Source organism: Gadus morhua, chromosome 8, assembly GCF_902167405.1.
Source record: "Gadus morhua chromosome 8, gadMor3.0, whole genome shotgun sequence".
Classification (NCBI taxonomy): domain Eukaryota; kingdom Metazoa; phylum Chordata; class Actinopteri; order Gadiformes; family Gadidae; genus Gadus; species Gadus morhua.
The window spans coordinates 11066492-11078991 of record NC_044055.1 but is presented as its reverse complement, the minus strand read 5'-3'; the positions used below and the strand labels follow the sequence as shown (position 1 = coordinate 11078991).

Here is a 12500-nt window from a genome sequence, read left to right as displayed (position 1 = left end):
ATTGGACAGGGATCATATAGCAGACAGATTGGAGGGGGGGGGAGGAGAGGAGGAGGATGAAGAGGAGATGAGGTGGAGGTGGAGGAGGAGGAGGAAGAGGAGAGGGAAGAGGAGGAAGAGGAGATGAGGTGGAGGTGGAGGAGGAGGAGGAAGAGGAGAGGGAAGAGGAGGAAGAGGAGATGAGGTGGAGGTGGAGGAGGAAGAGGAGGAGGAGGAGGAGGAGGAGGAGGAAGAGGAGATGAGGTGGAGGTGGAGGAGGAGGAGGAAGAGGAGAGGGAAGAGGAGGAAGAGGAGATGAGGTGGAGGTGGAGGAGGAAGAGGAGGAGGAAGAGGAGGAAGAGGAGGAGAAGAGAGCGTAGGAGGAGGAGGAGGAAGAGGAGAAGAGAGAGGAGGTGGAGGAGGAAGAGGAGAAGGAAGAGGAAGAGGAGGGAGAGGAGGTGGAGGAGGAGGAAGAGGAGCGGGAGGAGGAGGAAGAGGAGGAGGGGGAGAGGAGGAGGATGAGGAGAAGAGAGAGGAGGTGGAGGGGGGGAGGAGGAGAGGAGGAAGAGGAAGAGGAGGAGGGAGGAGGGGGAGAGGAGGAAGAGGAGGAGAAGAGAGAGGAGGTGGAGGAGGAGGAAGAGGAGGAGAAGAGAGAGGAGGTGGAGAAGGAAGAGGAGGAGGAGGCGGAAGCGGAGGAAGAGAAGAGAGGGGAGGAGGAGGAGGAAGACGAGGAGGAGGAGGACCCCACCGCCGTACCCACCCCGCCCTCACACATGGCGCGAGCCATGTGTGAGGAAGCCGCAGCGGCCCCACACCCGCTGCGGCTGAGCAGGTGTGGGGAAGGCAGAGGGCGTGGCGCCCCCCCCCCCCCCCCCCCCCCCCCCCGGGCGCGGCTGGCGCCACGGCAGAGCGGTGGTCCTAATGAGGTGCCTGGAGACGTGGGGCGCCGCGGGTTCATTAGCAGCTCCGCTACGTTCAAGACCCCGCCGCCGTCGCTACGCCTGACACACTCGCTACCGCAAAGCTGTGACTGCGTGTCAGGGTTTTACGCCGCAACGCAATGTGGGTACGTGCGCGTGCGTCGACGGGCGCCGGCTGGCGGGGCGGCATGTGATGCAGGTGTGTGTGTGTTGGTTTAATGTTTAATGTGAGGTGTGTTCTGATGCTGACCGAACCAGGAGAAACAGTGGGAGGTGAAGGAGGTTAGCGGGAGGGAACAAACAAGCTCTGTCTTCCAAGGCAAACACACACAAACACACACACACACACACACAAACGCACACGCGCACGGTCGGTGAAGTACGGGGCCGCGCAATAGCACCACCTACGAGATGAAGTCCAGACTAGATAACAACAGTCCTTCACGAGCCAGAGGACAACATTAGGAGCGGTTGCTTTAGGGCTGGTGGTGGCGGTGTTTGGTGTGTGTTGGTGTGTGCATGTGTGCGCGTGCGGCTAGTTGTGTCTAATCTCTTGTTCCTGGAGTCGTAGTGACGGAACAGAAGTGGGGCGCCTGGATGGCTCGGTGGTAATGAAGGCCATCAATCAGCCTCTCCTCATGACTCACCCATCAGAGGGGCAGAGGGAAGGGGGGGGGAGAGAGAGAGAGGTTGGGAGAAAGAGAGAAAGAGGCAGGGAGAGACAGAGAGACAGAGAGACAGAGCGAGAGAGAGAGAGAAATACAGAGAGAGAAAGAGGGGGAGAGCCAGTGAGAGCAAGAAAGAGAGATTTTCCTGAAAAGCAGGAACTATGGCTCACGGAGTCCCCAGTAGCAGAGCACATGGGCACACACATACACACACACACACACACACACACACACTTACAGTATATGTATAAAGATCCATCTATATCCTTTTTATAGCACACACACACACACACACACACACACACACACACACACACACACACACACACACACACACACACACACACACCACACACACACACACACACACACACACACAGATACATAATGCAGTTGTTCCAGTTTTGTCTTTTGATAGATGAGGCCGTCTGTGAAAGTGTGACCTGGGAAGTGTAGTTAGAGGGAATGCCCGTGTTCCAGTAACTCACCCTGCCCACCTCCACCAGGTTGGTCACCATGACGATGGCGGCTGTGTTCTCCTGCCAAACCATCCTCCAGAAGTCAAAGACTGTCTCCTGCATAGGGCCTGGGCGAGAGCGAGACAGAGAGAGAAACACAGAGAGACAGAGAGACGAGAAGAGAGAGAGACAGAGACAGACAGAGAGAGACAGAGCGAGAGAGAGAGAGAGAGAGACAGACAGAGAGAGAAACACAGAGAGACAGAGAGACGAGAAGAGAGAGAGACAGAGACAGACAGAGAGAGACAGAGCGAGAGAGAGAGAGAGACAGACAGAGAGAGAAACACAGAGAGACAGTGAGAGAGAGAGAGAGAGAGAGAGAGAGAGAGAGAGAGAGAGAGAGAGAGAGAGAGAGAGAGAGAGAGAGAGAGAGAGAAGAGAAGAGAGAGAGACAGACAGAGAGACAGAGCGAGAGAGAGAGAGAGAGAGAGAGACAGGGAGAGACAGAGCGAGAGAGAGAGACAGACAGAGACAGAGAGAGAGAGACATAGACAGAGAGAGAGAGACAAAGACAAAGACAGAGAGAGAGACGGAGAGAGAGGTAAAGAGAGCGAGAGAGAGAAAGGGAGGATGTGTTTTTTAGTTCTCCCATCTCGTTCTTAGCAGTTCTACCGGCACTGCCAACTCATATTAAACAATAATAGACCAATTAAAAGACACAGGGACACATTGCATGTGCTTGGCAGAACGTATGATTGGAAGCGCACTCATTTGTTGTGTGTGAATGCGTGCACGTGTGTGTCTGTGCTGCAAAAGGATGTTGCTTTTGGTAATTACCAGATACCCTGTAATTTACTTAGTTTTCCAAACGCGGCGTTGCTGAAAAGGTCCAGCGCACGTCACAATAAATACACGGCAGCCCCTTCAGTCCTGTCCGTATTTAAAACTCCACTGAGCAATAATTGTTAATTGATAGAATTTCAATTATTTTTCTGGTTAATTCAAATGATTAATGTACATTTTAATGAACCGCCAAATGGAAAACGAAAAAAAAAAGACTGACGAATTAATTAGTGAATGCAAATCCCAGTGCATCTTCCTCCATGAACCCAAATTACCTGAAGACATGTTGCGAACGCACACGCACATATTTTGCAACATGCGCATGAGTGCGTGCACACACACACACACACACACACACACACACACACACACACACACACACACACACACACACACACACACACACACACACACACACACACACACAGTCAGTGACATCATGGATGTCACTATTTTTGAATAGTTTGCTGCAGCGGTAAAAGCGCATTAATACATTATGTGATAAATAACAGGGTTGTGTATCGATGGGCGGGTTGTCTGTCAGAGCAGAGCTTGTTAGGCCAGCCTGAGGGAACATGTGACCTGTGGGAGAAAAAAAGCGATTGCCTTCAAATGACAAGCGTGTCACATATGAAGCCTCCAGACCGTTGATTTTTAATTACTGACACGAAAAAAGATCGATAGATGACAACTTCTATATGTTGAGCCCATGGCGGCCATTACACTGTATCTGAAGCGGCAATCTTCGCCCCCCCCCCAACCCCTCTTCAAACTGAATTGAAACAGAGTTGTAAATGAAATTTCGGCCTCTTCGCCTCCCAACCTCTCCTCTCTTCCTCTAGTTCAGCAAGTGATGGGTCTCAATTTCAACAGGATCCAGGAAACGCAATATTCAATCTCCACAGACTCCCCAGGCCTCTTCAACAGCTCCCCGAAATGATTGAGCCACCCACTCCTCCTCTACTTCCCACGCACCCTGCACCCCCCCCCCCCCCCCCCCCATGCCATGTCCATCCTCCAACCCCCCCCCCAACCATTGGGGGAGGGGGGGGGGGGGGAGGGGTTGGAGGATGGACATGGCCCGAGAAGCTGTGATGGAGAAGATGGCTGGCCAGGACAGCTGGTGAGTAGGACTTCAGTAACACAATACAACTTGGCAATCCATGTTCAAAAGAAAAAGAATTGGATACGGAGCGGGTGCCAAGCCTGAGACGGGAGAGTTGTGATCCAATATGCGTGTAGGATGGAGAACAATAGGTGAAGGAGGAGATGTTTTTGTAAATTGGAGCATGTGTGTTGCCGGGAAAACAGGGAAGTTATGTAACTGGGTGCGATCAAAACAAGATGGTCCCAGGAAGAAATAGCTTTACACATCGCCATTAATTCAATTATGATTAGTTCACACGTAACGCAGTGCATCGTACCACAACGTAATGTAATAGAACGAAACACTATCACAACGTAGCAGAACATAACAAGACATAACGACAGATATTGTAACAAAACAAAACACAAAAGTATTAAGTAACGTAGCGCAACATAACGCACCGAAACGTTACATACCACATTGTAAAATCAACATACAGTACAATACTGTTAGGTATGATGCGTTACGTTGTGATAGCGTGACATAACAACGCAACACAACGTTATACGACGCAACTTCTCACAACATAACAAAACATAGCATACCACAAGTTGTGGCACTAAAGGCCTCCCCAAGGGGCCTTCCACCGGCCCCAGGGGGCCTGCCCGTTTAACTATGCAGTGATTGGAGGCTGGTGGTTAAGCGATTCAACCTCATTGTGCACTGCGTCGCCCGCGTGGAGCTCAGTGGATGGAGTGGAGGCCCTCGAGGAGAGCCGAGCAGCACTCAAAGCCCCGGCATCCAGCTGTCAGAAGCTAATAGCAACGCCGCCGCCGCCGCCGCTGCTACAGACGTTTTGGGTCGGGACTCGGCCTGTTCCTCCTCACAAGCGAGGACTGTGACAGCTGTGAGATATTCCCCAGCCGGCGACAGCCACCAAAACGCCTCGGAAGCCGTACGCATGCACGCACACCAACCGAACGCACAGCGAGATTCACACAGGCACACACAGGCGAGCGCACACACACAAATAAACACACAAACAAACACAGAGACACGAACACCAAACAAACACACAAACAAACACACAGACTCAAAGTAACAGACACTAACATAAACAGACACCCTATGGGTGGTTTTTCCACTGTATTACTACCAGTGTTTTTTTAATTAATTACATTTTTGATACATTGCTACTGCCACTGCTGCTGACATAAGCAAATAGGAACATGTTGTAAAGGATATCTAATGATTATGAAATGATTCCAAATGCTACCGTGTCAGATTCCCATCAAAATCTGATAGAGCAATTTGGGGCCGCTCAGGCCAGAAAAACAATAATATATTGCCAGTGGTGAATTAATCAAAACGCCAGACAGCTGTTTTCTGAATCACTGCAACATCTCCCATTCTTTCTCCTCTAAATAATTGCACGTGCCCACCAGAATGTCAGAGTAGTTCTTCTGTGACAAGAGTAAATAGACCTCATGGGAAAATATCTTTGTAGAGCAAAATACTAATCCAAAAAATCCTCACACACATGTATCCACGCACACACACACAGCTGCACACGCACACACATGAATGCATGCACACAAGCACGCACACACCCTTCAGCAGAGACCTGACGCTCCTCTCCTCATTAATATTACATGCAGCAGACTTTGGCAAATAGAGACTGATCATTGACTCTCTCTCCCTCCCTCCCTCCCTCCCTCCCTCCCTCCCTCCCTCCCTCCCTCTCTCTCTCTCTCTCTCTCTCTCTCTCTCTCTCTCTCTCTCTCTCTCTCTCTCTCTCTCTCTCTCTCTCTCTCTCTCTCTCTCTCTCCCTCTCTCTCTCTCTCCCTCCCCACCTCTTCCCACCTCTCTCTCTCTCTCTCTCTCTCTCTCTCTCTCTCTCTCTCTCTCTCTCTCTCTCTCTCTCTCTCTCTCTCTCTCTCTCTCTCTCTCTCTCTCTCCCTCTCTCTCTCTCTCTCTCTCTCTCTCTCTCCCTCTCTCCCTCTCTCTCCCTCTCTCTCCCTCTCTCTCTCCCTCCCGGTGGGTTTGAAGGCCTTACCTGGAAATTATAAAAAGTAGCGTGCTGATGGTGACATTTGGCTATTGGATGTGATGAAGGTGTGTGTGTCAGGGTTCGTGCTTATGTGTGTGTGCGTGCGTGCTAGTGTGTGCGTGCGTGCTGGTGTGTGTGTGGTAGACGGGCACCGGCGAGGCTAGGAGGAGGATATGAAGAGGGTCTTGATGAAATTGAGTCACCTCCGTGTGTCATATGAATATTTTGCAACCCGGGGGGGCTGGATGAGATATCCGCAGGTTTTCCCTACTGGGGTCCCGTGGTGTTGTGGGGGGGGGGCTGTGGCCGGGGAACCTGTTCTAGGAGGAGGAGGGGGGAGGGAGGAGGAGGAAGAGGAGGGGAGGAGGGGGAAGTGGAGGGGGGTAGAGGGAGGAGGAGGAAGAGGAGGAGGGGAGGAGGAGGGGGGTAGAGGGGGAGGTGGAGGAGGGGAGGAGGGGGAAGTGGAGGGGGGTAGAGGGGGGGGGGGAGGAGGAGGAAGAGGAGGAGGGGAGGAGGAGGAAGAGGAGGGGGGAGAGGGGAGGAGGAGGTAGAGGATGGGGGATATGGGGCGAAGGAAGAGGGGGGAGGAAGGGGAACGGGGGAGGAGGGGGCGTCATTCTCTCCCTCTCTCTCTCCCCCTCTACCCCTCTCCCTCTCCCTCTCTCTCTCTCTCTCTCCTCTCTCTCTCTCTCTCTCTCTCTCTCTCCCCCTCTCTCTCTCTCTCTCTCTCTCTCTCTCTCTCTCTCTCTCTCTCTCTCTCTCTCTCTCTCTCTCTCTCCCTCTCTCTCTCTCTCTCCCCCTCTCCCTCTCTCTCTCTCTCTCTCTCCCCCTTTCTCTCACTCGGCTCACCAGGTGAGCGCCGCCGGGATCGGGGCGAACGATACAGAGACGTATAATGAGGCTGGTGACGGTGCGCGCCGGGGTCCCCGGGTGGAGACGGGGGTGACCCAGATAACGAGGAGCCGCCACACGCCCGGTCCCCGTCTCTCCACCCAAAAAGAACACCCTGACAGCTGTCCTTCCCCCGCCTCGCCGCGGAGGGGGTTCCTCCACCACCAGCCCGCCGCCACACCACCACACCACCACACCACCACACCTCAGCAGCCTCTGATCAGCACCGCTGGAGCCCGGGCGGCTGGGGCGAGCAGCCCTCTCTCTCTCTCTCTCTCTCTCTCTCTCTCTCTCTGTCTCCGACTCCCCGACTACACCTGGAGTGTTTTTATTTATTTTTTGTTGCTTCGCCTTTTTCTGACAGAGGAGGATTTCTTTTTAGCTTAGCGAGCATTATCGCGGGGGCACCGCCATTTAAGCTAAATCAAATAAATAAATAAATATAAAGCAGTGTGAGCTGAGTCTGTGAGTCCCAGCGGGCGATAGCGAGCGCGTCAGTCTTGCCAGAAACTTCCTCGACGTGTTTTTTCTTTTCTTTTTTCCTGTGCGTTCCAGAAGGAGCCCGCGCTGCCAGTGCCCGGGTGCACCTCTTCTACTGCAGGTTCTGCCGCTGTGCAGCGCCGATGTGATTGAGAGAGACAGGTTGTGTGTGTCTGTCTTCCTCTCTCTCTCATCTCCTACTTCAGTGTCAGCAGCACACACCCGAGCCTGTCTCCCTTCTTCCTGTCTCCCCCCCCCACCCCCCCACCCCCCAAACATCCCCAGCCTGCCGAGGATGATGATGAATTATAGAAAAAAAAAAGAAAAAAAAAAGGCAAGCTCTCAGGGAGAGTACAGATGTTTCATGCATCCTCTCCTTCTCCACACTCTTAGACTCACACACACACACACACACACACACACACACACACACACACACACACACACACACACACACACACACACACACACACACACACACAGTCTTCCTGGGAGGACCCCCTACCCCCCCCCCCGCCCCCGCCTTTCAGTCAAGTCGACAGAATAATCTCAACCTATTATGCAAGCAAAGTGTAGAAAAACACAGCGAAGCCCACCAATCCACAGGCACACACACAGGCCCTGATTAACATTAAGGCAAGAAGGGACTTCCAACGCGTTTCATCTCAGGCAGAGAGGGCTTTAGTGGTTGACAATATTTCTTTGACCGTCCATCTACATACGCATATTTAAAAGCGAAAGAAAAACTAAGTACGTCAATACTTCTAATGACAAGAGTGCGCCCAGCCTGTACGTATGCAAATTAATCCGGCTAAAAACCCGCACTCTGTAGAGACGAGTGGCGCCGCAGAAGCTGTCTATTCCCCGCCGTGTGGCACGCCAAACGGTTAAAAAAACCTCAGATTTCGGTCTCTGAACTGTTTGACTCGACAACCGTCAAACGAGCTGCCTGTTCCAACCGGGGGTCTCTCCCGGATGTGTGAGTGTCCCACCAGCAGGTGCTGTGGGCAGACAGCGCGACACGCGGGCAGACAGGTAGTCAGGGAGACGGGTGGCGAGGCAGCGAGACGGTGCGTGAGACGCCGCCGGGCTCGGCGGGGGCGATCCATTACCAGAGGAAGAGCAAACAGAGGGGTGTTTTAATTGAGACGCCCAGCAAGAGGAGCTACGCTCTAATAAACAGGTAATTATGCAACTCCCCGGTCCGCCAAAGCAGATTGTGAATCCATTAAGGCCCCTTCTCTCAAATCGCCCCAAACCCCCCCCAGCTGTTTTTTTTATCTTTCCACTTCTTTATTTATTTTACCTGCCGGAGCGGTGCGCCGAGTCCCCTGACGTGCGCTGGGTTGTTGTGTGGGAGTGATCGCTCTCGACGCTCAAAAAAAAACGAAGAAAAAAAACAGAAGCCTTAACAAATAACGACCAATCGGTTTTAACCTTTTAATCAGGGTCGCGGTACAGGCTCCTCCCCCCGGCAGGTGACTGGCGTTGGGTTTAACCTTTGTTGCAGCATGTGCCCATCAACGCTGCCTAAACCCTTTTATTTATTCAGTGTTCCCCCACAGACTGATTTATCTATCCCAGACCACTGATGGAGAGAGGAGAGAAGAGGAGAGGAGGGAGAGAGAAAGAGCGAGAAGAGACAGGAAGAGAGAGAGAGTTGCTCTGCTTGCTCAGAAGAGGTGTGTGTGCCCGTGTGCGTGCGCGCGTGTGTGTGTGCATGTGTGCATCCACGTCGAGCGAGAGCAGATTCCCTTAACACACTTGACTAAGCATCAAAGAGTAAAGAGTGTTTGCGCACACCTGTGTGTGCATTGACACACACACACGGACACACACAAACACACACACTCACACACATTTGCAAACAAACATGGCTTAAAAATCACACCGCCCAGGCATTCCAAACAACCATGCGTGCCTGGAAACTCCAAACTGTTTTTTTTCATCCTTACCTTGTGTAGCGATGTAGTGATTTGGCCTGTGGTAGCCCTGCAGGAAAAAAAGTAAAAGAAAGCCAAGAGAAAAAGTTAGAAAGTAGAGTTGGAATGTATGAAGAGCTTAACTCTAATCTAACTCATTAAAGGAAGCGTCTTGGTGTTCGTCTGAGAGGCTACGCAGAGAGTCTAACATTGGTTATGCTTCGTGACAACAGGGACTGACCCATTAAGGCAAATGAGACCCTCTCCCTTCGCCTGTTGTTATAGACAACACACCTGCCTACGCACCTCTGCCTACACATAAACAAAAACCACATCTGTGACGTGCATCTGTGCACACACACACACACACACACACACACACACACACACACACACACACACACACACACACACACACACACACACACGCACACACACACACACACACACACACACACACACACACACACACACACACACAAACTTTTTATTAGCACAGAAAGTGTTATTTTCAATATTTTCTCTTGAATGTAGTTAGAGCTAAACAATATGTCAACAATTATATTTATGCATGCATTGCACACTCCCTTCGCAGAAAAAACAACAATTATATTGCGTTCGAACGTATCCATTACAAAACCACCCCTTTCTATAAGGATATATTATTCATCGGGCTAATCATTGCTGAACGGTTGTGGTACGGCGGTATTGACAGAAGCACCTCTCGTTTCGATGAAAGACCAACGCAAGCAGACACAAGTTCAGTCCTGTACTGCCCAGAGAACACACAAGCAACATGAAGGGCCACCCATCAGCCCACGGCACCCGCTAAACCTCTCCAAGCAAACCTCCAAGCGTTAATGCTCCCTCCATCCCAACCCCCAGAGATAAACAACCAGCGCCGATGATGCCCCCCCCGCCACCACCACATCCCTCCATTCCACTCCACCTAGTCTTGTGGATTACTTTAATCCCCTTAAGTTTTTATTTTGTCCAATTTCGTGTCCTCTCTCTGGGGAGACGAGCCTGAAAACAAAGCGTTAGGAATTTAATGGGCTCCTCCACTTGCTCTCTCTCTCTCTCCCTCTCTCTCCCTCTCCCTCCCTCCCCCTCCCTCCCCCTCTCTCTCTCTCTCTCTCTCTCCCTCTCTCCCTCTCTCTCCCTCCCTCCCTCCCTTTCTGTGTCTCTCTCTCTCTCGGCCCCCCACCCCCTTCTTGATTGTCTTCCACTTCCTTTGAATAACACCGACCGGCATTATCTCTCCAATATTCAATTTAGCTCGGACTGCGATTAACGCTTCCCTCCGCTGAAGGAGGAACTACACAATGGAAGCCCCCCCCCCCCCCCCGTCCCCGTCCCCTCCCTCCCTCCCGCCACTACCCCCCCCCCCCCCCCCCACACACACACACACACATCCGCCAGTCCCTTCTTCAGCTATTCTACTGTCCTCCATTTTTAATGACTTCTTTATCTCCGGACTGAGGCGGGGAAGATTTGTTTGTGCTTTCATGTATGTTTCCGTCAAAGGCAAAGTGGAGGCCCAATACACGGGTGGATTAGAGAGAGTGAGGGAGACAAAGAGCGGGAGAAAATAGAGTCGAGACACAGAGCGCTGACAGCGACAGTCAGCAGGACCGGTGCTTAGCGTACGCGGGCATGCGGCTTACCTTCCCTCCTCTTTTTTTATACACTCCCATTAGGGGAAGTGAATTGTTTGGTATAAAATTTGACAGAGAATCAATGCCGTTGTTTATTTTTTCCGGTACTTGATCAGGGACGTGTGCGACGTGTACCAGCGTAGGAACATTAGCGCGGGAACCCGGACGCTAGACTCTAAACCACGTGGACCGCACTACCTCGAGGCTAGCGAACGAGAGGGTTTCTGCAGTAGCTGCTCTCCGATTGGTTCATTTGGGGCCAGACGGTGACATCATTGGCACTCGTGGAAACTATAGACCGTGCCATTGCCACGGCATGGGATGCGGTTGTCCAATGTACACCATACTTGTTCAGTCTGGTCAATAATTCCTCTCTGTAGTATTGTGGTGTAGAAACAAAACACTGGTGATTCTATCTTCAAGGCCTGTACTCATCTATAGGGCTTTTTCAATGTTTTAAACAGCACTATCTCGAACCCTGGCCACTTTTCAACACATCGCTGTGAACAGTGAACTAAGGGTGCACTCACACTAGGCCATCTGGCCGTGGCCGGGGCCGTTTTCACACCTAACCGTGCTCAAATCTGCCAGTGTAAGTGTGGCCAGTCTGGCCAGGTCAGGCCAACTTGGCCACTTGGGAGAGGTGTGCTTCTACGGTACGGGCCGCCACGGTACAGATGCTAATGAGCCGACACACGCACACGCCCGGCTACGCAACCTGAGCTGGATGACGTATAGTCCATGCGACGACCATGGACATAATAAAGGCGACGAGCCTTCTTTCCCATTAATCGGTAAACATGGCGTCAAGTCATGGTCCCATAGAGAAAAACTCTGACTGGCGGCAGACTTTATTATGGTCCATGCAGCGGACGCTTGGTGATGACGTGTTGCGACGTGATGACGTATGTACAAGAGCCTACCGTGGGCCAGGCCACAGTAGCGACGGCCAACGGCCACGGCCAGATGGCCTATTGTGAGTGCAGGCCAGAGAACAATGGGGCCAGTTGAGCACGGTTAGGTGTGAAAGCGGCCAACGGCCACGGCCAGATGGTCGTGGCCATCTGACTGAAGCAGCCGGCTTCGACGTAGGTCCGACAAGACACCAGATCTTTGCTATAGCCATGAGTCTGGGAGTTCTGTAGACTGGGTACCCCCAGCCCGTTCTGCCGGCGATTTGAATTCGCCATGCAGCAGGGTCTGGAGAGGAGCAATACATTTCTTCCTGCTTCAGATACGATATTACGGGAGCCATTCTGGCTAGCTGGCTTTTCCCCCTGGCGTGCAATTGGCTGGTTTAACACAATGACGACAGGGAAGCGACGGCAAGCAGCCAATTGCGTACAGAGTCTTTTTAACTGCCGTGCTGATGGAAATGACATCAGCCTTCCCAGACCATAGCCGGAGTTCTTGGCCTCCGGCTCCTCCCACGTGAGGCCCTTAAAAACGTCACGATCTCGCCCTTAGCAATAACAAACGAGGGGAGGAAGTGTTTGATTTGTAAAAGCCGATCAGGCGGGGCAAAATGGATTGGGCTCGGTTAA

General features: G+C 52.1%; 1 protein-coding gene across 9 annotated transcripts in view; it reads right to left on the bottom strand.

Moving 5' to 3' along the window:
- LOC115549080 (receptor-type tyrosine-protein phosphatase mu) overlaps positions 1-12500 on the bottom strand; it is a 164997-nt gene that overhangs the window by 19111 nt on the left and 133386 nt on the right. For all 9 annotated transcript variants that reach the window (XM_030364081.1, XM_030364084.1, XM_030364082.1 and 6 more), the window contains 2 exons: positions 9332-9368; positions 2056-2153 (listed from right to left, as the gene is read on the bottom strand). In XM_030364081.1, the coding sequence (XP_030219941.1) occupies positions 2056-2153; positions 9332-9368 (135 nt within the window). The remainder of the gene's footprint in view (positions 1-2055; positions 2154-9331; positions 9369-12500) is intronic.